At 53.5% G+C, this 24,524-nt stretch overlaps 15 protein-coding genes across 28 annotated transcripts; 5 read left to right on the top strand and 10 right to left on the bottom strand.

Moving 5' to 3' along the window:
- KVP18_003118 (uncharacterized protein) lies at positions 1 to 284 on the bottom strand (the record flags this gene model as incomplete). 2 transcript variants are annotated; one of them, XM_067954585.1, is made up of 1 exon in its annotated part: positions 1 to 284. In XM_067954585.1, a coding segment is annotated over one exon (284 nt), but the record flags the coding sequence as incomplete, so codon positions are not given. The 2 variants fall into 2 exon arrangements, with proteins under 2 accessions (XP_067810698.1, XP_067810699.1); XM_067954586.1 differs by having other exon boundaries at positions 9 to 284.
- A 232-nt stretch (positions 285 to 516) lies between these two features.
- On the bottom strand, positions 517 to 2,100 carry KVP18_003125 (uncharacterized protein; the record flags this gene model as incomplete). Of its 2 annotated transcripts, none has more annotated exons than XM_067954599.1 (1): positions 517 to 2,100. In XM_067954599.1, one exon carries the CDS (start codon positions 2,098 to 2,100, stop codon positions 517 to 519), a length of 1,584 nt encoding a protein of 527 aa, XP_067810710.1. The 2 variants fall into 2 exon arrangements, with proteins under 2 accessions (XP_067810710.1, XP_067810711.1); XM_067954600.1 differs by having other exon boundaries at positions 517 to 1,995.
- Positions 2,101 to 2,623: 523 nt separating this feature from the next.
- KVP18_003116 (uncharacterized protein) lies at positions 2,624 to 3,124 on the bottom strand (the record flags this gene model as incomplete). Its single annotated transcript, XM_067954582.1, has 1 exon — positions 2,624 to 3,124. The coding sequence occupies one exon, from the start codon at positions 3,122 to 3,124 to the stop codon at positions 2,624 to 2,626; it is 501 nt and encodes a 166-aa protein (XP_067810695.1).
- Positions 3,125 to 3,847: 723 nt separating this feature from the next.
- KVP18_003120 (uncharacterized protein) lies at positions 3,848 to 5,167 on the bottom strand (the record flags this gene model as incomplete). Its single annotated transcript, XM_067954588.1, has 1 exon — positions 3,848 to 5,167. One exon carries the CDS (start codon positions 5,165 to 5,167, stop codon positions 3,848 to 3,850), a length of 1,320 nt encoding a protein of 439 aa, XP_067810701.1.
- A 132-nt stretch (positions 5,168 to 5,299) lies between these two features.
- Positions 5,300 to 6,155, top strand: KVP18_003129 (uncharacterized protein; the record flags this gene model as incomplete). 2 transcript variants are annotated; one of them, XM_067954608.1, is made up of 2 exons in its annotated part: positions 5,300 to 5,569; positions 5,598 to 6,155. In XM_067954608.1, the coding sequence occupies 2 exons, from the start codon at positions 5,300 to 5,302 to the stop codon at positions 6,153 to 6,155; spliced, it is 828 nt and encodes a 275-aa protein (XP_067810719.1). The 2 variants fall into 2 exon arrangements, with proteins under 2 accessions (XP_067810719.1, XP_067810718.1); XM_067954607.1 differs by lacking the exon at positions 5,300 to 5,569 and having other exon boundaries at positions 5,874 to 6,155.
- A 150-nt stretch (positions 6,156 to 6,305) lies between these two features.
- KVP18_003117 (uncharacterized protein) lies at positions 6,306 to 7,010 on the bottom strand (the record flags this gene model as incomplete). Of its 2 annotated transcripts, none has more annotated exons than XM_067954583.1 (1): positions 6,306 to 7,010. In XM_067954583.1, the coding sequence occupies one exon, from the start codon at positions 7,008 to 7,010 to the stop codon at positions 6,306 to 6,308; it is 705 nt and encodes a 234-aa protein (XP_067810696.1). The 2 variants fall into 2 exon arrangements, with proteins under 2 accessions (XP_067810696.1, XP_067810697.1); XM_067954584.1 differs by having other exon boundaries at positions 6,306 to 6,914.
- Positions 6,943 to 8,448, top strand: KVP18_003126 (uncharacterized protein; the record flags this gene model as incomplete). Of its 2 annotated transcripts, none has more annotated exons than XM_067954602.1 (1): positions 6,943 to 8,448. In XM_067954602.1, one exon carries the CDS (start codon positions 6,943 to 6,945, stop codon positions 8,446 to 8,448), a length of 1,506 nt encoding a protein of 501 aa, XP_067810713.1. The 2 variants fall into 2 exon arrangements, with proteins under 2 accessions (XP_067810713.1, XP_067810712.1); XM_067954601.1 differs by having other exon boundaries at positions 7,144 to 8,448.
- A 1,571-nt stretch (positions 8,449 to 10,019) lies between these two features.
- KVP18_003128 (uncharacterized protein) lies at positions 10,020 to 10,535 on the bottom strand (the record flags this gene model as incomplete). Its single annotated transcript, XM_067954606.1, has 1 exon — positions 10,020 to 10,535. One exon carries the CDS (start codon positions 10,533 to 10,535, stop codon positions 10,020 to 10,022), a length of 516 nt encoding a protein of 171 aa, XP_067810717.1.
- A 23-nt stretch (positions 10,536 to 10,558) lies between these two features.
- KVP18_003115 (uncharacterized protein) lies at positions 10,559 to 15,139 on the bottom strand (the record flags this gene model as incomplete). Of its 3 annotated transcripts, XM_067954579.1 has the most annotated exons (5): positions 10,559 to 12,098; positions 12,130 to 12,471; positions 12,500 to 12,632; positions 12,659 to 12,692; positions 12,719 to 15,112. In XM_067954579.1, the coding sequence occupies 5 exons, from the start codon at positions 15,110 to 15,112 to the stop codon at positions 10,559 to 10,561; spliced, it is 4,443 nt and encodes a 1,480-aa protein (XP_067810692.1). The 3 variants fall into 3 exon arrangements, with proteins under 3 accessions (XP_067810692.1, XP_067810694.1, XP_067810693.1); XM_067954581.1 differs by lacking the exons at positions 12,130 to 12,471; positions 12,500 to 12,632; positions 12,659 to 12,692; positions 12,719 to 15,112 and having other exon boundaries at positions 10,559 to 12,070; XM_067954580.1 differs by lacking the exons at positions 10,559 to 12,098; positions 12,130 to 12,471 and having other exon boundaries at positions 12,554 to 15,139.
- Positions 15,140 to 15,153: 14 nt separating this feature from the next.
- On the bottom strand, positions 15,154 to 17,509 carry KVP18_003124 (uncharacterized protein; the record flags this gene model as incomplete). Of its 2 annotated transcripts, XM_067954596.1 has the most annotated exons (2): positions 15,154 to 15,384; positions 15,413 to 17,509. In XM_067954596.1, 2 exons carry the CDS (start codon positions 17,507 to 17,509, stop codon positions 15,154 to 15,156), a joined length of 2,328 nt encoding a protein of 775 aa, XP_067810709.1. The 2 variants fall into 2 exon arrangements, with proteins under 2 accessions (XP_067810709.1, XP_067810708.1); XM_067954595.1 differs by having other exon boundaries at positions 15,293 to 17,509.
- Positions 17,510 to 17,635: 126 nt separating this feature from the next.
- KVP18_003122 (uncharacterized protein) lies at positions 17,636 to 19,016 on the top strand (the record flags this gene model as incomplete). 3 transcript variants are annotated; one of them, XM_067954590.1, is made up of 2 exons in its annotated part: positions 17,636 to 18,146; positions 18,175 to 19,016. In XM_067954590.1, the coding sequence occupies 2 exons, from the start codon at positions 17,636 to 17,638 to the stop codon at positions 19,014 to 19,016; spliced, it is 1,353 nt and encodes a 450-aa protein (XP_067810703.1). The 3 variants fall into 3 exon arrangements, with proteins under 3 accessions (XP_067810703.1, XP_067810705.1, XP_067810704.1); XM_067954592.1 differs by lacking the exon at positions 18,175 to 19,016 and having other exon boundaries at positions 17,636 to 18,157; XM_067954591.1 differs by lacking the exon at positions 17,636 to 18,146 and having other exon boundaries at positions 18,258 to 19,016.
- Positions 19,017 to 19,191: 175 nt separating this feature from the next.
- Positions 19,192 to 19,785, bottom strand: KVP18_003119 (uncharacterized protein; the record flags this gene model as incomplete). Its single annotated transcript, XM_067954587.1, has 1 exon — positions 19,192 to 19,785. One exon carries the CDS (start codon positions 19,783 to 19,785, stop codon positions 19,192 to 19,194), a length of 594 nt encoding a protein of 197 aa, XP_067810700.1.
- Positions 19,786 to 20,219: 434 nt separating this feature from the next.
- On the top strand, positions 20,220 to 20,597 carry KVP18_003121 (uncharacterized protein; the record flags this gene model as incomplete). Its single annotated transcript, XM_067954589.1, has 1 exon — positions 20,220 to 20,597. The coding sequence occupies one exon, from the start codon at positions 20,220 to 20,222 to the stop codon at positions 20,595 to 20,597; it is 378 nt and encodes a 125-aa protein (XP_067810702.1).
- Positions 20,598 to 20,649: 52 nt separating this feature from the next.
- KVP18_003123 (uncharacterized protein) lies at positions 20,650 to 21,316 on the bottom strand (the record flags this gene model as incomplete). 2 transcript variants are annotated; one of them, XM_067954593.1, is made up of 2 exons in its annotated part: positions 20,650 to 20,831; positions 20,860 to 21,316. In XM_067954593.1, the coding sequence occupies 2 exons, from the start codon at positions 21,314 to 21,316 to the stop codon at positions 20,650 to 20,652; spliced, it is 639 nt and encodes a 212-aa protein (XP_067810706.1). The 2 variants fall into 2 exon arrangements, with proteins under 2 accessions (XP_067810706.1, XP_067810707.1); XM_067954594.1 differs by having other exon boundaries at positions 20,822 to 21,316.
- A 24-nt stretch (positions 21,317 to 21,340) lies between these two features.
- On the top strand, positions 21,341 to 23,879 carry KVP18_003127 (uncharacterized protein; the record flags this gene model as incomplete). Of its 3 annotated transcripts, XM_067954605.1 has the most annotated exons (2): positions 21,566 to 21,619; positions 21,648 to 23,879. In XM_067954605.1, the coding sequence occupies 2 exons, from the start codon at positions 21,566 to 21,568 to the stop codon at positions 23,877 to 23,879; spliced, it is 2,286 nt and encodes a 761-aa protein (XP_067810716.1). The 3 variants fall into 3 exon arrangements, with proteins under 3 accessions (XP_067810714.1, XP_067810716.1, XP_067810715.1); XM_067954603.1 differs by having other exon boundaries at positions 21,341 to 21,664; XM_067954604.1 differs by lacking the exon at positions 21,566 to 21,619 and having other exon boundaries at positions 21,717 to 23,879.
- Positions 23,880 to 24,524: the final 645 nt, after the last annotated feature.

Genomic DNA, 24,524 nt, shown 5'->3' on the forward strand with positions numbered 1-24,524 from the left:
GAAATGACTCCACACGACTTCATGTCCTTGTACTGATAGTAGAAAATTTCAGACGCGAAGTGGTTCTTAATAACTTTGTCCTCCACCAGACCCATTCCAGTCTCTTCAACTGCCTCCTGTGCCAGAGGAATTCGCATATCGTTCGCAGCAAGAGCAGCCGCTTTGAAGATCTTGTCAACCTGCTCCTGGGAGAATGTGGAGTAGGTAGTCTGGGCTTTCTTGACGCGGCCGACGATTTCGTTCAGCACGTCCACTGGGGACTGAGCTTCGCCAAGTGTAGTCATTGAGGGTGATTTTGGTGATTGAAGGTGGCTTCCACATCGACTTGTGGGGTTGACGATTAAATCATGATGCTTTAACCGGTCAGTAACAGGACCAGGAGTTAAACATTCACACGAATTGCTTTGCTTTTGACACACTATGTGGTGTTACAACGCAATCTTCTCTAAAAAAGGTGAACCTTTGACTCCTGCTTCGTAACTTCGTATGTTCAGAAACACCACATAAAAGAGACTTTTATCCCTCACTCAGCCACTGCATTGGGTCGGCCTTCATTGGCTTAGCTCGTACAACCTGATCCAAATCCCACGATTTACGCAACGCTTTCTTGTCGCTGAATACGCAGAGTTTCCCACAGCAAGGCTTAGCGTAGGCGAACAGGGCGGGACCCCTCGAGCTGGAGCTTTTGGATGTAGCATTGAGGCACTGCAGGGCGTGCACAACTTCTGGGGAGGGGTCGTCAATGCCATCGAGCATATCACGTAGCAGGAGTTTCGTGCGATCGTCGAGCGTGAGGGCGTATCCAGACAGAGAACTGCGAGATGGAAACATGTTGTCGGTAGAAGACTGTCCGTCAGTGAGCATCACAGGTGAGAGGCCGTCTGAGGAAGAATCACTGGACGCAAACAACCGCTGTTCGGCCCCAACGAAATTTCCTCGCTCGAAGGAAAAAGTGCCTCCATGCATTCCTCGAGGTGTACTGTCGGGATATAGGATAGGCGTCTCACTCGATTGACAACTGGCCACGGATGCACTCTCGTGATCTACGAATGGGGCCTGAGCCAACATGAAGGCTTTGTTTGCTGCCAGAAGGATGGACGGGTCTGAGGGGAGGGACGTGGTAAGCGGATCAGGACTGATGTCCCCGGGCATCTCCGGAATACGTACAGCGCTGATGGGTGTCATGAAGTCGAACATCTTATGCTGACGCACCTCCTCAGGAGTACGAAAACCACTGGAGATGTCCACAGGCTTGTAAGGTAGCGGGGAGAAGCAGCTCTCAGCAAACTCGACCTCGTCGGCAGGCGTTACATTTTCCTCGTTTGCTCCTTGAGTAAGGCGAAAGCTTTCATCGTTCGAACGTCTCAAAGATTGTGGACTTTTGATGGTAGCGTTGCGTGGCGAAGACGAAGGAGACATCCCTCTGTCAAACGAGAGCATTGGCAGTGTCCCTTTCATCTCCTGCTCACGGTAAGGGTTGTATTCAATGGTCTTGCGAGCTTCGATGTTCCATATTTCTCGTGGACTCAGCTGTTCCTCAGATCTTTCAATATCATAACTGAACTCTCCATCCATAGGCCACCAGACTCCGACACTCACGAAGCAGGGCTTGTCGCCACTGAAACATAGTGGGAAATCCACCACCTTCCAGCAGGGTTCCACCATTTCCAGATCCCAAATCTCTGCTGTGGTGACAGATTTGCCGTCAGCGTCCTGTCCCCCAATAGCCTGAATGAACCTGTCCTGATACACCGAGATGTTAAGATGGGCCCTCGCATGATTCAATCGAGGGCCGGCCGTCCAGGAGTTCTGGGAGGGATCGTATAGTTCCACGCTGTCAACGACCTTGATTCCTGTGAGCCCACCCACCGCGAAGACAACCCCCTTGAATGCCAAACATCCGAAAGATGACCTAGAGTGCTTCATAGACGCACATTGTTTCCAAACTCCAGTTTGGAAGTCGGAGAAAAGATCAGCCTTTTCCAGACGAAACATTGTCGTGAGTGGCCGACCATGATCTCCAGGACCTGCGCGACCGCCCAACACGAAAATGGAGCAGCCTGTAGATACCATACAAGCACCATGTCGCGCTTCAGGCATCGGGGGAATATTACGCCAACAAAGGGAACCAGCCAGAGATGTAAACTCGCACTTAGCAAGCGCGGGTGCTGGATGAAATCGGCAGCACAAACCCACACATTCTCCCTGAAAACCCTCCAGCCACCAGGAGATACTCAATAGTCCCATAGGTGAAGGTGCAGAGCGCGGGTCTGCCTCGAGGCTGATGGAGGGCCTTGCAATCTGTCCACCGCCCAGACTCGAAGCTGAACATGTCTACTGATCGAAGGGCCGAGCCGGAGAAACCACCAACACGGTAGATATCACCTGCAAGGGACGAAACAATCGACGCATGCTGCCTCGGACTGCACCTTCCAACAGTCACCGCATTACCGACCACAGAATTCTCTGTCAGCGCCGTTTCTACGGAATAGCACCTCGACGACTCCGTCAGAGCAAACATCTTTGGTGGGACTTGGCTGAGAGGACGGCTCTCAACCTCCCTAATGACCTGTAGAATCGGTAGAAGTGCCATACTGCGTTTGCAGTGAAAAATGAGTTTCTATTATTTGACTTCTTTTTGCACGAGAATCGCCTCTGTGATAGTCGATTTTAGGAGATCTGAATAGACGTAGGTGTACTGTGAGTCGCCGGCCACTCCACTCCGATATCCTGCCTCGGCGCCACATTCCCGGCAGGCAAACGGGACCTGAAACTCCACACCCTTGGGCCGTTTGACGCATGTGGTGGGAACGTCAACATTTTCGGTTTTCAACTCCAACACCCATTTGTTGTTGTCGAAGCAGATGGCATCATCTCGTCCTCGTCGTGGAAGCAATGGAATTCTAGCATCGGTAACTAGTAGGTCGAATCCGCAAATTCCACAGTAGCAGGCTCGTAAAGTGGCCCCTTCGATCTCCTGCGTTTCGTTGGCGAATTCCAGTTCGGGACCTCTTTCCACATAATCCGGATCGGCTGTTATTAATAGGTCCTCTGTGTCGAGTAGACGCTTCTGAACCTCTGTGAGGGCCCCTTGTTCCCCCTCAGCTGCGTACAGTTTGACCATGGACAGAAATAACCGTTTTCCATGGACAGACAACGACGGAAGGGAGTGACGATCAGAAAACCGATCGTCAGCGGTAGCTATGCCTGCATGCTGTCCAAGCAGGAGATTGACGATCGTTTGGCGAGGGATGATCGCTCAACTCACTCGTGGGTTTGCAGTGTCCGGGCTCCCGACTGCGAAGACCAGAGTTATTTCATTCGGCGAGTCCATTTTACGCTTCACCCTTCGTTTGCAAACCCCAACCGGCTTGTGGAGTCCCCACCCTTCTCCATACGGGAAGAGGGTTGGGGTGAGTTCGACGTGATTATTAGGATCGTGTTCGTGGACCCCAACGAGAGACCCGTGGAGCTAAAGCATGGGCTACGGTTGTATGAATCAGGCGTAGATATTCGTACGGTGAAGGCCGACACGCATCGTAGGCTCCCACCGATCGTAAGCGAGAACTTCAACGAAGTGATTTTCCAGGAGCCCACAGATACTATGTATGAGGCCCTGATACGAGGACCGTCCGGAAGACCCATCACGTATGAGCACCAGGACGCGTTCCTCAAACATGACGAGTCATCAAGTGAATATGTGGAAGACTGCGTCCGTGTGGCCACAGACGTCCACCGTGAAATCGACGAGCTGAAGTTGGAAGTGCTGGGACTCTCCCAGAAGATACGACAGCTGAAGACGCTGTACTTCCAGTTAAGGCCAGAAGAAGCTGCTTCGTTGTTACACCTAGATTGGCGACCCTGCCATGAGTGACCTTCGTCGTGCTGTCTGGTAGGCCTTCTCGGTGTACATCTCCAGGACATGGATGGCGCTGTCGAGGCTTGCTCGCTCGGTCGGCGCTACTCTAACCATGTTGTGAAAAATCCACCGGGCGGCCTCGGCACATACGGGATACCGGTGTCGAGTCTTCTCCAACCCCAAACTTTTCCTTGCGATCAGAATCCATTCGTCAGGGTCAACTTCCCAACCATTCAGCGCAGGGTCGTCGCTGTAGTGGCCTCGGAATGAAAGTGTGCCGGGCCCATGGGGCGGCTTCATGGTGTCAACAGCTCTCTTGCCCATGAGAACCTCCGTGACTGTCAGCCCTGCACTCCATAGGTCGCTGGCTAGTGTCATGTCGACTGTCTTCGCGAGTGTTGGATTACGCCTCCTTTTGGTATGGAACTCGAGAACTTTCTGCTCTGGTGATTCATACCAGCTGGTGCCGCCTGTGAAGTCTTTGCTTTGTTCCATGCTGGCGGTGCCAAGGTCGATGATCTTGACGTCCATCATTTTCTGCTGGGAGTCAGCATCTTGGTAGTAGTCTAACACCAAGTTGTCAGGCTTGATGTCATTGTGTCGAACTCCGAGCTTCGTCAGCTGTCGAATGCGCCTCATTGCTATAGAACACCACCGCAGCTTGTGGAATTCATAGATCTCAGCGTCTTTAGGCCGGTTGCCAGTGATTTCGGCTCGGATGATATCAAAGAAATCCGGTCCTGATAGTTTTCTTGTGAGAAGTACACACTGACCTGCATCTTCGTTGGCGAGCACGTACCCTATGAGCTCTGCGCATGGCCACTTGTTATGGATGTCTTTTGCGGCGTGCTTCTCGGTCAGCTTTTGGAATATGTACATGTGGCATTCAACCTCCCGTTTGATACTGCGGCCATCTCGTGCGTTGCCATCCGCCACGAATTTCAAAGCGCAGGGGATAACCACCCCCTTACGTCCTGGAATCTTGGACACCCAAAGAGCGCGGTGGACTCGGCGTTTGGAGGAGTTTTGGCTTAAAACCTGCTGTTCCACGAACGGCCACTCGTTGAGGTCCCCTCGACTGGTTGAACAGGCACCCAGCAAACACTCGGGTGGCAATAGGATCGGTCCCACAGGATCCACATGCCTTACCAACGACACCTGAGATGCCGACTCCACGTGAGACTCAAACCACGGTCCCAACGCAGTGTCCTGCATGCTTGCTGCCGTGGTCAGATTGTGAGGGCTCGAGGCGGCTCTCGTCTGCTTTTCGTCATTCAAAGCCGGGACGTTGGTGGTCGGGGAGCTCATATCGTTTTCGCCAACGTGTGTGTATTCGCCTGTGCACCAGAGGTGCTTGTTACCGAAACGGTGGAGACGCCCAGTGTTGACGGGATCCGTTGTGAAAAGAACGCCAGTGAATTATTGAAACACTTAGCAGTCATGCAACTAGCGACTGCGATGCTCACAACGGAATTTGTGCCTACGTGCGTGACAGAAAAACAAAACCGCATGCACAGGAATATAATTTCATCAGAGTGTACTACAACGGCGATGGAGAGTGGTGACTTGCCAATTGAGACAACCGCAGGAGTGGCCGATCAGTTACGGTCTGGTTTCGGATTAATCCAAACGGCATTCCAACTTCACAGAAAGTCGGCGGTTGAGGAGATTAACGACCTGAAATCGAAGTATGAGAACCTGAAAATCCACGTGAGCAGCAGTTTGGTGTTCAACGCAGGATGCACATCTGCAGAAGAGGCTCTCAGAATCCGAAGCTGCATACGGAACCCTGATTCAGCAGCACAACCTTCTGAAGGACGAACATAAGCGGCTTTACGTCTTCTGTGAGAACCTTCAGAAGAAGATCCAGAAGTTGGAATCAATCAGAAGTGCGGTATTGTCGACGATTCAGAACGACTCATCAGAAGAGGCAACAATTGATGGAAAGTATTTTCACTCAACGTTCAACCTCAGCACAAGCTCACCCAACAAAGAGGTGTCCCCTTCCGTCGAGATGTCTCCCCCCTCGAAGTTCGTAAGAGACTTCGCCGCCAACGAAGACTGCAGCAAGGCAGGCAAGCATTTCTTCCGACATGCAAAGGGCCGGATGAGCGTTGATCGCTTTGCCGAGTTAATCGGCACGGTGAAGCAGCTGAACCGAGGCGAGCTCAGCACTCCGCATGTAATAGACCGGGCACCGCTGCTCTTCGGAGCTGAGCACGCCGAGCTGGCTGATGAGTTCCGGTCCCTGCTGATGATGCGCTTGGAGAAGGAAGAAAGATGCCGGCATATGTAGCAGCTTGTGAGAGGTGTGACTTCCGGTCCCAGCTTGGCTGATGAGTTCCGGTCCCAGCTGCTGATGAGTTCCGGTCCCAGCTTGGCTGATGAGTTTCGGTCCCAGCTTGTGACTGTCGCCATATGTACCAGCAACTGCCATACGTAGTAATCATCTCCTCCTTTTCCTAATAGAAGCTTGTGCTAGCAGTCTTTGCGTTTCCTTCTCCGTCTCAGCTTTTCGGCTGGAGAGGTGTGACTTCATAAAGTCCTGCATATCCAGTGACAGACCTTCCAGGTCATCGTCGTGAAGCACGACAAACTCTCGGGTGGACTTCCCTAGTCGGATTTTATCGTGGGACTGGATCTCGTAGTAGCGAGCGGCGTCCAGCAGCTCGTCGTTGAGAAATGTGCCGTTTGTCGATTCCAGATCGAGGATGTAGGGAACCACAACATCATCTATCAGTCGGAACTGAATTGCCGCGTGCTGCTTGGAGATGGAGGGGTGTAGACAGGGGACATCGACTACCCTAATGTCCTTTCCGAACAAGAAGTGGTCCTTGTTCTCGAGTTTAACAACCCGGCGTTCACGCTCGGAGGTGGAGCCTTTGAAGATGTAGAGCCTCCAACCCGATTCCGCAACCTTACCGTCCAAAGGTGTGGTATACTTCAAATCCACGCCGAACTTGGTTAGACCAGCTTCCTTTGCAAGCAGCCCTGAGGGTTCAAAATTGGGCTCCTGGGGTTCAGACTCTAGCTTCACTTCACGTTTGGTGGTCATTCGGAGATGCGGCACCAAATGTCGATTAATGAAGCGTCGTTGGGCTGAAGCCAGAGTCCAGCACCGCAACTGGATGAGGGCGCAGCAGGCCGTCATCGGTGAGTTGTGTCCGAACAATAACGAACTTCTTGGTCAACCGGAATCCATGGAGGCCGGACGGTCTAACCGCTCGTGGTACGCGTGTTCTTGCCCGCTGGTCAAGGAGCCGCCGGTGAAAGCAAGATGGGCAATGCACCCTCGTGGACCCCCTCCAACCACCGAAGGGATTCCAGCGCCTACAGCTGCGACGCTATTCGGTCCTCCTTCTCGCTTCTACGACGCGGACTTCTATCGGGAGGCGGACGAGGTGTATGTGTGTCTCCCGGTAGATCTGGAGGACGACGTGGTGCCTAACGGTCAGCATCCCACTCATGGCGTTTACGGAGTCCCCTCTCCTTTATCCCCCTTGCAGCAACCCACGGCGAAGCCGATGAACTATGCAAGGCTATGTGTATACCACTACGACGACAACACAGTAGCAATTCAAAAGAACGGGAAGGATTGCCATCCGCATTTGCTGTGGCAGCGGACGGAGCCACTTGTCACCCCTCCCTTGTGCAGCTGCGACAACCCCAAGTTAAGATCTGTCCTCGAGGAGCACGGCTTAGTCCTGGATCCCGTGCGCCCCACTGTTAGCCCCATCCAATCACCTCTAGACACTCTCTCTGCCGTGTCACCCACCACACGCGAGATCCTCTCTCCCATGTCGCCAGCCGTAATTCCGGAGCCGCGGGAGGAGCCGGATAGCTGCGTTGAACGCGTGTGCAGTGGCTGTGGAGGCCTTCTGTTCTTTCCGTACTCCTTCATTCAGATCTCTATGACCCGTGATTGGCCTCTGTTGTCGGAGGTATCTTTCAAGTTCAATTTACCCGGAAGTGCCGTACTATACTGTGATCAGGCTAAGCATGTGACAGTTATCGTAAGCTCGACCTTCGCGGAGGAAGTCCAAACGCTGACTGCATTATCTCAGTCATATTTGAAGCTCGACGAGTCTGTTCTGATATTTGATGTCTGCTCAAGCCATTTTGTCCCCTTCGCTACCCCCCCAGCGTCGTACATGACAGACCAGTATACCCACGTGTCACTTCTGCAGAGTGCCCCACGCGAGCGACCAGAAAACCCTCCAAAGGCAGTGCAAAACATCATCCACTTCCACGGTCGGCTTCCAGGCTGGAATTACGGAGCAGCATCTTTTGCCAACAAGCGTTTTAGACGACCTTACTGTATAAGGCCTAGAGCCACCGCCGATGTAGAGATCTTGGCCGAAGCCTCTTTGTTGCAGAGAGAACGTTGGGCGGACCTGTCAGATCCGTCCATTGTGGAGGTGAAGGCGGAGCAGAAGAGTTCTCATGACGCACAGGTGCGAGTCAAAGCTGAGTGTATGAAGAAGGAGGCTGAGCTCTCGGAGCTGAAGTCCGCGCTCGAGGCCATGATCCAACAGACAGCTGCATCAACCAAAGCCGGCAACAGTTCATTTAATGCAAGTGTTCCATGACAGGAACCATGTACGGTCCTTGAGGCGTCGGCGGCGCTGACACTGGTACTCGAGGGACTCGCGCGAAGCCTTCATCGATGAGATCGAACTTGATGTGATCGTCTTCCCGCGAACGACAGCGAACGGCGGGGCATTGGGCAGTAATGCTTGGAGGGGCGCAGTGAGTTCGTTTGCGACCTGTGAACTGATTCCTGTCGCAGTGGCGGCAGTAATGGCTTTGGCGTGAGTAGAGCTCGGGACAGAGGTGCTCGCCCCACCTGGATCTATACGGATGCCCCGGCTCGCCGTTGCAGGACCCGAACAGCTGCTCCAGGAAGCTCCGCTTCGGCAACGGAGGTTTCGGAGGTGACTGACAAATGTCAGCAAGGAACTTGGCGCACTTCTCAGCAGTGGTCGGAGGCGGGGGGGGAGGCGGAAGTCGCGTCGATGGACAAGAGTCCGCGACGTAGTCGAGCATGCGGTTGACGCGATCCACAACGGGATTGCCGGTGACTTCCGTGGGAGGAATCGCCGGTTCAATTGGGATCACGGGTTCCGTCTTCTCCACCAACACAGAGTCCATGAATAAGTTTACTTTGTCGATGATGCCGTTAGAGGCACATTGGGTTGGCGCGTGGTCGTAAGGACGGACGTGGGCATTTCCCAGCTCATCCACGTACTTCAAGGCAGGTAATGGGGGGGTGTCTTTTCCTGGAAGCGGAGGTATCAGATGGCTTAAACCTTCCATGGCCACTGCCGTAGCGCCTATGACACCTCCCACGACATCTTCCATTACTGTTCGGAAACCGAACTTCTCTCTGCGAGGAGGAGGCAACGGCGAGCAGTCGAAGGGGGATCGAGGCTTCACTTTCTTTGGAAAGAAGAAGAGTGGCAATGCTTGTTGGATTGGCCTGGGAGGCAGAGGCGCCGGTGGAGAGGGAGGAGCGCACCTACTGCGCATACAAGGGGCAACAGCAGCGCAGGCGGGAATGCACGTCCGCGCAGCACACTTTCCTGTGGGGCATCCTCCTCGACATACACACTCCGCACAAGTTACCCCACATTTTCCACCTTCAATGGTAACCTCGGCTTTGGGAGCCTCCCAACGCTGGACGTGTAGGCTGGGAAGGAAAACCGGTTGCGGTTCTGCTGGCGTTTTGCGACATTGGAAGCAGACTAAGCCTCTTCTGCAAATTCCGCATCCGAATAGTTGTTGGCCGCACCTGCACGTAGTTTGAGGCACAGGTTGAATGTTTCGAGGGCCTTCAAGACACCTACACCCGAAAGCCACGCGCCCGCCTTCAACGGTCACCCGAGAGGCAGGGCCGGTCGAAAATCCAGCAGGGGGGTTGGGGTACTGGTGGTTGGGCTTATGTAGCCACTCCTGGAACTGCCGGCCAAATAGAGGCTGCGGTGGACTTTCAGACGCCTCTGAGGCTTTCCCGAAGGAGGGGGTTCGAACTTCCTGACTCCAGGTCACTCTCCGACTCAAGTCTTCACCTTCTCTTGCTCCGTTGGTGGCGGATCTTCGGTTCATGACGACAGAAGATGTAAATCGTAGAAAATCAGTGCGAATGAGCTGCGCACACTAGCTAGTCCGTATCAAATGACAATTGCACATAAGGTTTCTTAGTGCTGGTAGACTCCTGGCGTAGCCTCTTCATGCCTTTTAAGTTGCTCATTTCCTTCTCTTTGTCTTCGGCTGTCGGAAGTCTCTTCTTGCATTCCGCCGATTTTCGAAAGCGCATCTGAGACGCAAGTTCAGAGATCTCATCACTTTCCAAAGTCCTTATCCCCTCGCGGTCTTCTGTGAGGCACTTCATATCATCTTCAATGGGCTCCTCTGGAGGCTCGTCCTGTATAACATCGGGATTCACAATAACTGCAGCCTCGAGATCGTCGACAAGCTCTCTATAGTCTTCTTTAACATGCTCATCCTCCTCCTTGAACTTAGCCTGCAAGTCTTCAACCTGGGCGGCGTCCCTTGTCTTCACTCCGAAATCTGCAAGGAATCTGGGCACACGTCCGACGTACTGTGGTCCTGAACGCTTAACCGACCCTCCAGCTGACCCTCCTCCTCTAGGGCTCCGACGAGTGAAGCCGCTCATTCAGTGATTTCATTCGGTGATTTTTACGCTAAGGAGGCCCAGTCTCTACCCACGCGGCAGTTCACTCGTAGAGGCACCGCTATCTCCACCGCGTTCACCATACGGTAGATAACGTTGTCTCGGACTCGTGTCCAGTTACACTCATCCGTCTCGATCAGAATCTCATCGTGAATTTGCAGTACGACCTGCGTTGACGACCCACCCATCCAATCGCCAACTGCACAGCATGCGACTTTGATGACCTCCGCCGCACTTGACTGGCACAGGTAGCTGGCTGCCTTGTATGAGTGCTCGCTGGGCAGTGGGACCTTGCGACCGCGAAGCGTTGTGATGTGGCTTGTTCGGAGCACTGAGTCACGAAGCTCGTCGAGGAAATTCTTTAGAGTGGGGAATTGATCAAAGAAGGCCATTATAAGGCTCTCAGCCTGCTCTTGCTTCTCGAGTCCCAGCTGCTCCATGAGGGTAACAGCCCCCATACCATACAATACCGAATACATAATCTTCTTGGCTAGAGCTCTCTCCTCGGCCGTCACCTCTTTTGAGGGCTTCTCGACAAGGAATCCAGCCATGCATGCAAAAAAGTCGACATCGCTGTGGAAACCCTTCAGCAGGGCCGGGTCCTCACTAAAGTGACACAAGAGGCGAAGTTCTATCTGAGAGTAGTCCACTGATAGCAGCACGCGCTTAGGAGGCACGCCAATGAATCGTCTGATGGACAGACAAGACACAGTACTCTCCCTGGATGCCACCAGGACCCTGGATGAATGCACCGTCCTTCTCTGCCCCTCCACGATCACACTCACGTTGTCGGATTTCCGCTCAGACGCCACGGCGACTGCTGTGGTACCGTCATCGAGCAGGCACTCGAACGGGAAAGACCTTCGCCCAGGAGGTAGCGGTTGAGCAACCAGAGTGAGCTGCACTGGCATCTTGTCAAATCCCAGCAGGTTCGGAGAGCTGAGCGCTAGGCGTCCGGTCACAGTAGCGTTGACACGCACACGTGCATGCACTCGATCTCCAGGCTGACAAAGGCCTCGGAGTAGCTTTGTGATGTGGACCAGCTGGTTGTAACGGGCGACAGAGGAAGTGTCTGGGAGCGCAGTTTTCGGTAGAGGGTCCAGATCGAGTCCGAGGTGTGGGAGGATCCTTCGAAATTCGTTCTGAAGGGTCGTGGCTTCGGCTTCCGCGGCCGCAAGCCAGTAGCCTGGTGGAGGCGAAGCCTCAGGGTTTACAGGACAGCCAGCAGCGGCCATCTGTGCGGCGAAGCGGATGAAACTCGCCTCTACAGTAGAGAACAACTCCAAATCAGATGTATCCATGCAGCAGAGAAGTCTGATGGTGATCGTCATGGCATGCATGGACTTCGCCGCCAAAGTGTCATCCATAACCGAAGGAGGCACTTTGCCCAACCGTTCTTGATGGCAGAAGCTGCGGGCGAGCTCGATGGAGTCCCAAGAGTCTGGAGCGGACGCGAATCTGTCTGGCTGCAGAAACCATAGTGCCGTCTTGGCATCCAATCCAGCTGGAAGATCCATTCCAAGTCGCTTTGCGGCCAGCTGTACGCTGCGTGTACCCAGCTTGCCAGTTGACCCACCTATACGCGGAAGGCGAATACAGCACGATTACGTCCTTCAAGGACTGCAGGATGCTTCGGAGAACCAGACTTGGCAACTCGTCCAGTAGAAAGACCTCTTTCGTCGTGGCGACTGTCAGGCTCACGCCGTGGGATTGCTCTCCTGTACGGAAAAGGCTCACATGTACCAGACTGCTCTCCTGTACGGATTGCAAGCAAGCAGACCCCGGGGCGAAGCGTGTCAGGACGACCGGTTCGCTCGCGTCTGCAGCCAACAATGTAGAGCGGAGATCTCCGATCGGAGCAATAAACGCAGCAGTGATGGGGTCGAGGGTGTACTGTTTCTGTGTGTAGTCCATCTGGCTGTGTTTAGGCGGAAAGTGAGACCCACCGTCGAATAAGCGCAATGTGATCCTGCTTCGTGGCGAGGAGGTGCCCTATGCGGTCAACAATAATACGGAACAGAGACTTTAATGTGCTGTCTTTTGAGGGTGTGGCGTCCCAGGCGCCAGTCTCCACAGTACCTGTTATCTGTACGATTGTGACGTACCCGATTGACAGCGTGATTGTCGGAAGACACGAATCTATAGCGGCTCTCCCGAGTCCTCACCTTCTCTTTCAAAGCACGTTTGGCCAAGGCGATAAGGGCTTCAGCGGCAACCGTCGTTTCGGCCTCAGAGATGCCAATTTGCTGCGCGTGTTTGAGCATGCATCGCTGTTTGACGAAAACCTTCGCAATTACAATCAGCAACGACTTCGGCGCTTTGACGAGAGCTCCTGGGCTGGTTATAGTCATGTCGGTGAAGAGGACTCTGGCTACGCATACAGGTACCTCAGGAAGGGACTTCAGAAGCGGCACTACCTCAGGGGTCACGCCAAATCGAAGGCTAGGCAGAAGGGAACGTAGTAGCGAAGCCAACTGCCACCACCCAAGGCTGTCGAAGAACCTTACAGCGCTGTGAGCCATAGTGAAAGTGGACATCTGCAGTGCTTGCACACTCCCTCGAGAGGTGTCTAGGGCTTTGGCAACCTCCTGTAATGTCACCGTTCCGGATATCAGCTTCGATAGAAGCAAGGAGTTCTGTAGGCGCCACAGCCGTATCTGCAGTGGTTGCGGAAGGCCGGTAGCCCCTCCGACGCTGGTTTTTCGATTGGCGAGCGCGTCCACCTGAGCTGTGCGAACCCCAAGGCGGTTCTCCATCCACATCAAATGTCGGGTCCCTGATGATTTAATGAGAGACTTCAGCAGGCGGAAGTCAGTGGGAAGATTGAGTTCAGGTTCGGTGGCGTCGAGGAGTGCCCCAAGTGCCTTCTTGCCTGGTAGAGGTGCCACCAAATAGGTGAGCTGCATGTCGGTATCAAGTAGAAGCTCGCTGGCGACACCCAAGCCCTCGGAAAAGAGATAGGCCGCTTCCAGAGGGCACAGATGAGCGTTTGTCGCTGCGATGCCTTTGCTGGTGGCAGCGTGGCCTGATCCAACCCTTTGAATCATACCAAGTCGAGTGAGCAAAGCCACAGCATCGCGGACGGCCCGGAACACAACTGTGGCACCTAGAGTTCGAGCTGCGAGCGTAGCGGAGGCCAGAGCTTCCAGATGGGAGTCTTGAATCTCCGCGTGAGCGTATTTCTCTGTGAAGGAGGCAACAACCTCCAGAATGGCTCTCGTAAGTCCAGAATGTCCGTGACCCAGCAGCTCCGAGTTGGCGTCATCACATGGAGCTGTCATTAGTTGCAGCACAGCCTCCTCGCTGGCGTCGGAAATACACATGACGGACTCCCCTGAACTGCCGAAACCTGCACGTCCAGCTCTACCTGACATCTGCCGATATCTGGTGGAGTCGAGGAGTTGGTTTGCTATGTAAGGCGAGTGGAAAACCACCCGTCGCGCAGGAAGATTCACCCCAGCAGCGAGTGTAGAGGTGGCACAAATTACACTGATGAACCCGTCAGTGTAGCCGCGTTCCACCAGCACGCGCTCCTCCGAAGAAAGCCCACTATGATGAAAGGCGCCGCCTCGTCTTATGCACTCAGCCAGCGAGGATTGGCAGTTGTACAGTTTGAGGGCGTTGACGATCGTTTCTCTGCCGGTTTGGATTGCGTGTTCCGTGAGGTCAGATCGGAATGGAGGCAGGGTCTCCACCAATGAGAGCGCCACCACTTCACAGGTATTTTTGGTTGCACAGAAGACCAGCACGTTGTGACCCTTCTTAACCGCGGACCATACCACAGAAAGGAAGTCCGAATCGAGTCTGTCGGTGTGAGTGGGAGGCGGGGGGAGCTTAGCCACCAGCAAGGCACACTTCTGTCGATTCGTCAGCGGAGGAGGATCCGAAGGCCTACGGAAAACCTGCCCTTGTAGCACAAAATATTCTTGAAGATGCACAGGTCTAAACTCGGATTGATACAGGGCTGCTCCCAACCACTCAGAAACTGTTTCCAGGTTCCCAAGCGTGGCTGTGAGGCCTACGACCTGGACGGGAGTTGAAAAGGCAGCTAGGAAATTCAGCTTGGTCAACAGCATCTCGAGGAGATACCCTCTCTGTCTATCACCAACCAGATGCAGTTCGTCCACGGCAACGAGAGCGAGACTTTCCACGGCATCGCTGCGCATGAGGTGAGTGAGCAGGAAGTTTGCCTTCTCGATCGTGCACACCCCCACGTCGAAGACAGCGTCTTCTCTGTGCTTGGAGTCGTGGAAGAAGCCGAGGACCCTTGCGTTGGTTCCTGAGAACAGTCCTTGTAGGTCGCGTATCTTTTCCTGCGCTAGAGAGACAAATGGGACAACGAGGATGCATTTTTTGCATAAACAGAGTACTGTTCGCGCAATCAGCAGTTCAACCACCAGGCTTTTACCTCCACTCGTGGGTGCAGTGTATATGAGACTCTTGCCTTCGAGGACTCCTTCCACATGCAGTACGTCGCGTTGCCATTGAAAGAGCTCTGTTACACCTTTTTGGGTGTAATATGCAGCTATGCGGGTTGCTAAATCTGCTCGACCGTTCATCACATGGGAAAGTTGATCGACCAGCATTTCAACGAAATAGATCACACATCCGACATTTGCAGTTGGCATTCTTCGTCGTGTATGGAATCCATCCTGACGGACATTATTGAATACCTCATTGATATGTCTAAGGGAGAGAGTGTAGGCTCGCCGATGGTCTCCAGCAGCTCCGCAATGGGATCACCGACCATCTTCTGAGACATCGGCACGAGTTTGGTCCACTTCCAGGAGGTCACTGCTAGTGTTATGAGTAGCAGGATCAGCGAGGAGCCCTGAATGTGATGGACGTTCGATACTCACCATGATGCTGCGCTGAATGTTCCCCTCGTTGCTAGAGATAGATCCAAAGAGAGTAATCATACCGGCCCCCATAACACGCCCGAAAGTACCTGCCTCGGTGGACAGGAAGCCACTATTCCAGAGGCCTCTAGACATGACCTTCGGCATCACCTTTGATAGCAGGCCCATATTCACTCCTTCCAGTATCTGCGCGGACACAAAGAGTAGTAGAGCTCCAGTGATGTACTGCCGCTCTGTCAGAGGCCGTTTGAAGTGGCCCACCGACAGCCAGCACCCAGCAAGAATTCCAACGAGGGCAAGCACTTGACTCGAACGATCGGACACTCTATTAGATATCCACCCCACAAACAGGTTGGTCGGCAGTACAATGATGCCGATCATGGCGAGAAGACCTCCAACGTCGCCATCAGTCCAACCGAACTGCGCCGCGGCGTATAGAGGTGCTGCGGTTTGGAATCCCTCCTGGACAAGTTTCAGTACGAAGTAGATCCAGAGGCAAACCACGGTGCCGTCCGCATCGGTGAGCTTGTGGTTGGTCTGGATCGGGGCGGCACGAGTGAAACTGTTCGTTTCGTTGAGGAGAGGGCGCATGATATCCCTCCCAGGCGACCTCTGAGCGTATCGTCGCTGGGGCTCTACGAACAGAACGATGGCGGCTATGAGGAAGACTACCCAGAGGAAGAACATCGACCATCCTGGCAGTGTCAACGAGTTAATGATGTGCCCGTTAATCCGCGTCTCCGGCAATCTATTGAACAGCACTTGCAGGCCAGGACCCGCTGACATTCCTAAGGAACCTACGGCCACGAATATAACGGAATGCATAGTTCTAGCGTCCACAGGCACGAAGTCCGCGATGTAGCGACGGTTTACAGCGCGATTGCCACCGAGACCAACCAGGAGGCGACCCCAGAACAGCCACCACTTGTCATCCCACTCCAGGGCCATCGCGTAGAGCAGATTTCCCACCATCATAAGGAAGGTGCAAAAGATGAGTGGTTGTCTGAAAGAGAAGTTACTCCACAGACTGTAGACAATCGAAGAGAGTAGCGCTGACAACGGCGTCATGGCCAGCAGTAGACCGGACACGGTGGGGGACATTCCAACGGCTTGGGCGTATTCTGCAGCCGTGGGAATGACAACGTAATAGTTGGCCATGTACAGAAAGGTATTAAAGTTGTTGATGAACAGTCCGAAAAACGTGGCCTGGCCTACAGGCTCCTTTTCGTAGTCTATTTGAGCTTGATGTTCCAACCCATAGAACCAGTTGTGGTTTCTCAAGGTACGTTTGGAGCCAAGCGTGATGTTTTCCAGCAGCTTGAAGGTGTTCTTCCGTCGGTGGAGGCGCCTAACGGTCTCCTTGCTTACGTCGCCACTCTGAAGCCACGAGTTCTCCAGTTTTCGCATGTGCGATAAACGTTCTTGTATTTCGTGTGCGACTCCACCCAGGCCGTCATGAATCCGTAGCGATGCGAGAGCGGAAGCTGCATCGGGCCGTAGTCGGGACTTGAGGAAGTTTTCCTTGTCAAGGAATGTCTCGTGTTTCCTCAGCAGCTCATCAGCCTGCTTCAAAAGGGCCTCTACAGCACAATTATTCTCGTCAACAAAACGAACACTGTCAGCGAGGAGCTCAGCAGCTCCCCGAAGCTGTTCATATACTTGTGGCAGGGTTGTCGGAGAGAGGTAGGCCCACTTATTCCGAACGTTTAAGACCTCAGACACTACGAATTGAAGGATCTCGTCGTAGAACACTGCTGCTTTGTTGATTTCGAAGTCCAACCGATTAGCGAATGCCTCAGTGACGTCCTTGCATGACGACAGTGCCTCCACAGGTGTGAGGGTGGTGGCCCGATCCACGTTGGTCGGAAGGGCCACCAGACCCTCGCGCTCCCACATCAACCGAGTATGCTTCACACTGGTCAGGCCGTTTATACATTCCATTGGGGGTAATATGACCTTGAATCTGTCCCGTGGCACCTCGTTTGACCCTGGATTGCCTCGAGCCATATAGTCGTTGACCTGCAGCAGCATCTCCTGAAGGGATCCCGCGTCGATGTAGAACCCCGTCCAGGTTTGCCGCGCTGCCCCTCCTACCATTATTGCGTGATTTGTCGTCTGGTCATGAGGTCTCTGTGGACCCTGCTGATGGCGTTCGTTGTGCATTCCAAGGTTCGCGTGATACCTGAGCAATTCGTTGGTGGGTGGTATCTGTGATGACTCAAGATGACTCCATTTTCAGGAGCCATAGGGAAGGCTAACGTGTCTGACCTGATAGAATTACTGGATACGGTGGAAGATCGGTATGACGACGCTGCCTGCCGCGAAAAACCCGTTACCACGACACCGAAGGCTAATGAAATGGTAGGAAGCCTTCGGACGGATAGGCTACACCACTGCAACGTGAACACGGTGATCTTCGCAGGCGGACTTCTAGGCCTAAGCTTCGTTGGACCGCAACACAAACCACTAGATGTCAACAAGGTTTTGGACACCCTTCTAGAGGGCACCATTAGTCTGCATCCGCAGATCCACAGTTTGGGTTCGGAGATGCGAGAGATGGCAGAGAAAGGAATCGAGATCATCTGGGTACTAGGCCGCACTGAGACTATGATTACGCCAGAGATGATTTATGAAAGGCTGACTTCCAGCAATCCGCTATACAAAAAGCTGGTGGTGGTCGACCACGATGCCCGCTACGCCCAGAATGATCTTGTCGTAGACAACGGATGTGAGAGTGAGGGCTGAGCCACGCAACGACGCAGTTGATATTTTCCGGACTATCACACCTACAGGCTACCCTCCATTTTCTTACTTCGTGGACCGTGCGCGAAGCTCCCAGGGTTCCATGCCAGCGCATGTGTGGGAGTCCGAGAAGCTTTACGTCTCAAAGTTCTTCAAGGATAAGGACGTCTCGGTACCCTACGGTATCCATATGTTGAACTTCAGTCCAACCGATGCAAGGCTGCTGCTGAAGCAAACCCTTCTCGGTAAGCATCATGCCAGCGCTTTCAGGAACGTCCCTCTGACGAACGGTACGGTCATCCGAAGCCTCTCCACGGATGATGTGCTCGACCTCTATACGAAGGAGTTCTCCGCCATGCTAGCCAGCGGACATGAGTTTGTCGTGCCTACCGTGAATGCCATGGTTAAAGCAGACGTCGTGTCGCTGGAGCAGGCCTTGGGAGTAAGCAGCGAAGTGACAGTCATAACCGGTGGCACCAGAGGATTTTTCTCCTCGACAAGCCACAAAGGGCTGCTCACTGCTCCCGGGGGGTACGCTGCGGACGGAAAGTCTCTCTACTACCTCGACGTGGAGTTCGGGATCAGCTTTAAATACAGCCCTGTAGACGCTCGGCTTTTCCGGTGGGTGTCCAGAGAGAGCTCATCTTTGGTGGTCCAACCATGGAAACCTGCCGCAATGGGCGATCCGGTGGAGTCGACGATACTGATCTTGAGCATCCTCACAGTAGCTCTGCTGGCCGCTGGCCTGTCCTTCTTCCTCTGCAGACAGAAGGCCAAGTCCCAAAGTCAAGAGAATCTATTACGGTCAATGCGTCTAGGGGATGAAGCGCAGGTTGAATTGCCGTTGTTGTCGTCACAGTAGAACATGATGTGTGTGCTTTGCTGTTGCGATGCAGGGCTTCGCCAGGTTGGATTGCTGTTGTTGTCGTCACAGTAGAACACGGGAAACGAGCGTTGAATCTCGTTCCAATATCCTCCAAAGGGCGACATAATTGTGCGATGTGTGTACTTTGCTGGGCTTCGCCCTGTACAGACGGTTACAGTACGAGTTTTCGGAAGTTATGAATTCCAGGATGAAGGGTCTTGCTGAGCTGTTGCATCCGAAGGCAGAGGTCATCCAATTCTTTGGTTTCGGTCTTGGAGAAACCTATGGGAAATGCATTCCCTAACCCGGCATTGACAATCACTGACTGGCCCAACAGTTGATCTACCACACGTCGTCTCCGTTCCACGGAACGAATCTGCTCTCGCAGCGCCCCAAATATAAGCTCCACACACCTAATTATCTCGACTGAAGCGGCGTGGTCTGATTCAGGCAAGCTCATCCGACAGACGTCCATGGTGGCGTTCCAACAACACTCAAAGTCTTTGGTTCTGTCAGCTGCTTCCGTCAGAATGGCTAAGCACTCATTCAAGAGAGACACGCGGTACTCCAGCATTGCCGACGCCATAACCGGATCTACCCAGCTGTCCCCCAATGGAGACTGCTTCAACAGATCGTTGTGGTGGAGGATCTCCTCAACATTGGTCCACTTACCTTCTAGTTTTCGCAGACCATTTGCGATATACCAGTCGGTTAGGGAGCAGAAGTCAGCGACCAGCGTAGAGGGAAAGGCCTCCTTGGGGTCCATCAAATCGTGAAATATGTCTGGGGGTCGCGTATCTCCATCACATCTTTCTCTTCGCCATTCTTCCGTATCCTGGAAGAGCGAGGTCACCGCCTTGGTGGAGGGCCGAGACACCGCATTTCTGGTGACGCGTCTACGTGGCGACGAGCTTCCAACTGATCAGGTCACGGCGCAGGTAGGTGACTGGACGGTGGTCTGTCCTCCCGAGCCCCTCCAGCCCACGCTACCGAAAATATTCTTCCAGCGGCCGCCGAAGCACGGTGTGGAGGTTGCAGTCATGACAGGTCCCCTGCGGGAACGATTCATGAGGTTGGTTGCAAAACAGGTCGTATCGGTGGGTGTTGATGTTCGGTAATATCCAGGCGGTGGAGGCAGTTGAAGTTGTAGATAGCCTTGCGTCTGTCTGAGTCAGATTGCATGCACTGCGAAATTCAATTATGTCACCAGGATCCCGTACACCTAAAGTGGAAGCCGTTGACAAGCAGACGCCAGAAGTCAGCACAGGCTTCAGTTCCGGCCAGAGTGAAGGCACTCCTGGCAAGTACGGCCCCCTACCCAAGTTCGATGACCGCCTTCAGTTTTGGCAGACTCGCATTGTTGAAGCGGAGGATGAAGCCGGCCGTGTGAAAAGGCATAGAGACCGAGTCAAACGTGATAAGCACGTGAACGAAATGAAGAGGAATCTTCGGAAGCAGGAGCATTCGGAATTCCAACTTGAACACGACACGCGTGAGCAAATCATCATACTGCAGGAATCTCTTAAACCTTCTCGCTGGGACAGCTTCAAGGCACGTCTGCGCCGTACTCGTGAGTAGCCTCTCGGAGCGAGTCCAGACATGAACGTTGTTCTGTTGTGTGATGGTAAACTTACTCACGCTGGAACACGGCTTTGAAGCCAGCAAGGAACGCACAGTTCTTCATTGTTCTGTCGTTCACTGCCTTCAATTTGGTAACCAAGGAGAACGCGGGTAGACCTAAACGCCTGAGTTCGCGCTGGGACAGATTGGTGTGCCCAAGGAAGAGTCGCTTGGCGAATCGGTCAATGAGATCTGAGTCCGAGGAGGATGGAATTCTCACGTTCGCTGATAATTTGTTGTCTCTTTGCGACGTAGTCTCGGAATTTGACAAGGCTTTTGGGACGGGAGGACCGGTTTTCTTCGACATTAAACCATGGGTCTTGTTGGAGGTTAAAAAAGTAGGAGGCCACGAACTCAAACCACTTTGAAGGAGGCGGATCCACCGTTTTCGACTGGGATATTTCCCGCAGACGGAGGTCCAGAGCATCCTCGGTAAGCCACTCTGGGAGCACCGTGCTGGCAATTCCCTCATCCTCGAGAATTTTGGCGACGAATAGGGGAACAACTGTTACATCTCCGCGTTCGAGTTTAACCAGCTGGGAGCTGGAGACTTTTCCCAGCTGCATCAGAGGGTCATCTAGAGGTTCGAAAGCTAAGTTGAATCGCACATGCAATTTCTCCTCTAAGTCTGCAACCAGTGCCTCTTCGGCGTCAGAGAGTGGTCTAGAAATCTCCATTCAAATTAAATTAATTGAAGCGGCATGCAGACTGACACTAGCACTCAAGCGTTCCGAGAGAGCCTGAGTCGATTCTTTCGGGAATTCAAATCTGACCCGAGCTCAACGGCAAAGTACGTTCAACAAGCACGTGATGGGCTTCTTCGCGCGGATCGGAGCCTCCGTGTGGACTTCAACGACCTTCTCCAGCATGGCGATGACGCTTTGACTGCCTTTATCGGCAACCAGCACCTAAGGGCCTTGCCTCTGATGGAGCCACTGGTGGCTGCTGTGTACCAGAACGCCGCGACCAGCGGAGATTTGGTGAGATGCGTGTGCACTGCGCATGCAGCGGCTAACGGAGAGTGATCTAGAAGCCCTCGGACGTGCCCAATTCACCTGCTGTTTCGTCAACGCGCCTATGGAGTGCACCATACGCGACTTGCGATGTGATGCGATAGGACAAATCGTCGACCTGCGTGCAACGGTGACACGCACGACAGAGGTCAGACCTGAACTACGGCAGGCGACCTTCCAGTGTTCTGTCTGCGGATCCGTACTAGCCCCCGTTAGTCAGCAGTACAAGTACACTGAGCCCGCGGTATGTACTGCTGCCGACTGCAGCAATAAGCTCTCTTGGGCGTTAAACTTTGAACTGTCCACATTCAACGACTGGCAGAAGCTGCATGTGCAGGAGAATGCCAACGAGATCCCTCCAGGCTCAATGCCAAGGAGGATCGATGTTGTCGCTCGGAATTCGTTGGTTGAGACGTGTAAACCTGGCGACTCGGTTACGATAACCGGGTGCCTGGCAGCCTGCCCCGACGTCCCCGCACTAATGAAGCCAGGAGATGTTCCCAAAAGTGTCCGTCGCGACAAGAACCGAAAGCTGGCTAACGAGCTGAGCACCACTGACAACGAGGTCCGAGGGTTAAAGTCAATAGGAGTGAGAGACCTTGGCTACAAGCTGGTATTCCTGGCCTCGAACGTAAAGGTCGCGAACCCGTCGTTCGCGGTTGACGTGCAGGACGTGGAAGTTAGAGCACTGGGATTGAAATCGCTGCTGCTTTCTACACGGCAGCGACGCAAGTTCCGTACTATCGTAGAATCTGGGCAGTGCATTGAGAGGTTGGCCCATAGTGTGGCCCCTGAAGTACATGGCCACGAGTCTATCAAATGTGGATTGCTATTTCTTCTGGCGAGTGGCGTGGAAAAAAGGACAGGCCGTGAGGGCATGAAGCTTAGAGGGGACATCAACATGTGCATCGTTGGGGACCCGGGAACTGCAAAAAGCCAACTTCTGAAGTGGGTCCATCAATTCGCTCCAAGAGCCGTATACGCAAGCGGGAAGACCTCATCGGCTGCTGGGCTAACGGCCAGTGTCCAACGGGATCAGGAATCTTCTGGTAATGCGGTCATCGAGGCTGGTGCCCTCATGTTGGCTGACCAGGGGGTTTGCTGCATAGATGAGTTTGATCGAATGGCAGATCAGGATATCGTGGCCATCCACGAGGCTATGGAGCAGCAAACGATATCCATCGCCAAAGCAGGTATCCAGGCCACACTGCACGCTCGCGCTAGCGTGATTGCCGCCTGTAACCCTCGTTCCGGCCGCTACGACCCATCAAAGACATTCGCCCAGAACGTTCGGTTGTCGGCGCCGATTCTCTCTCGGTTTGACATGTGCTTCATCATGATGGATGACACAGAGAATGATGATTTAGTCGGAAGGCATATTGTGTCACTCCATGCTGATCCAGAGAGCTTCTCAGGCGCCTCGACCAATCCCCAGGTCCTCTCAGCAGACGATCTGCGCCTGTACGTTAAACTGGCGAAGCAGATGAAGCCACAGCTCTCCCTAGAAGCAACGCGCGAGCTCTCGAAGGCATATGTCACCCTCCGCCAATCAGATGCTCAACCTGGGCAGCAACGCTCAATGCGGATGACTGTCCGTCAGTTGGAGGCTTTGGTAAGGCTGTCAGAGGCGGCTGCAAAGCTGCACTTCGCTGATCACGTCACCGCTGATCACGTGACTGCTGCCCGGAATGTGTTTTCAGCCAGTCTCAGCCACGTGAAGAGAGGCAACCTCGATCTGGATGAACTCGACGACCTGGACTTGGAGGGGGACGAGAACAAGGCTCTCGACAGTGCCAAGCCTGAGGTAACCATAGACGAGTACATCCGACTTTCGCAGGCTATTGCTGGATACGTGAACGAAAATGCCGGTCTAGAGGATGATGTCGTTGAAAAACAACAGCTTCTCACCTGTTTGCTTCAGGAAGTCCTCCCTGCCCAGACTGAAGAGGATCTGCATAAGAACTACGTCCTCCTCTGGCACGTATTGCACCGCATGGTTTCGAAAGACTTCATCCTCATAGAAGAGGTTATGACGTTGGGTGATGGAGAGGAGGTTGAATGCCTACGCCTACACCCTAACTACGCTCCCAACTCAGAAAATGTCGACCCTCGTCGAAGAACGCGACATGCTACTCTGCCAGTGGATTTTGTGGAGAGTCCTGGAATGGAGCAAGTGCTTCCAGAGGTGGACCCAGATTTGCTCGACGCATACTATGACGACTTTTGATTTCCTGTGAAAAGGCTCGACGCATACGAGGCTTGGGACATGAAACTTAAGTGTACATGAGTGTATAAACATAGTGTAAACACATGAACGGACGCAGCAGGGCTCTGTGCAGTGCTTGATCCCACAACAAGAGTATGTTTCGTATTTGGCGCCCCACAGAGCTCGAGTCGTAACGTGTAATTCAAAGTATTCACTTGAAACGTGCCAATGGCTTCCCTGCGCTCAGTCTCTTCTTCACTGACCTCTTCTAACACACGCAGCTCGCTTCGCAGCTCTCCCCGAAAAACGCTTTCGAAGAGCCCTTCTCAGTCTGTGGAGGCTCGAGTGACGCATTCAAAGTCTTCATCGAAGAGTACTTCGCAGTCTAAGAAGTCTGTGGCATCCCGATCAACTCCCAAATGCTCCAAAAGCAGCTCGTTGCACGCCGAGGAATCGAAGTCTAAAGAGCGCTCCTTGAAGTCTAAAGATACCTCCTCGAAGTCTAAAGGCAGCACTTCGAAGGTTGAGCGAAAGTCCTTCTCTTCTTCATCTGCTGCAGGCAAACCTCATCTTAAGGTGCACTCGCAACATGCTAGCGGAGTGGAGCAAGTCGTGCACCATACTTATGGAGAGTACGGTGACAAGCACATGACCACCACTCAATAC

This window comes from the organism of the source record quoted next (genome assembly GCF_019968955.1).
Source record: "MAG: Porospora cf. gigantea A chromosome Unknown PgA_NODE_270_length_24524_cov_355.091, whole genome shotgun sequence".
Taxonomy (NCBI): domain Eukaryota; phylum Apicomplexa; class Conoidasida; order Eugregarinorida; family Porosporidae; genus Porospora; species Porospora cf. gigantea A.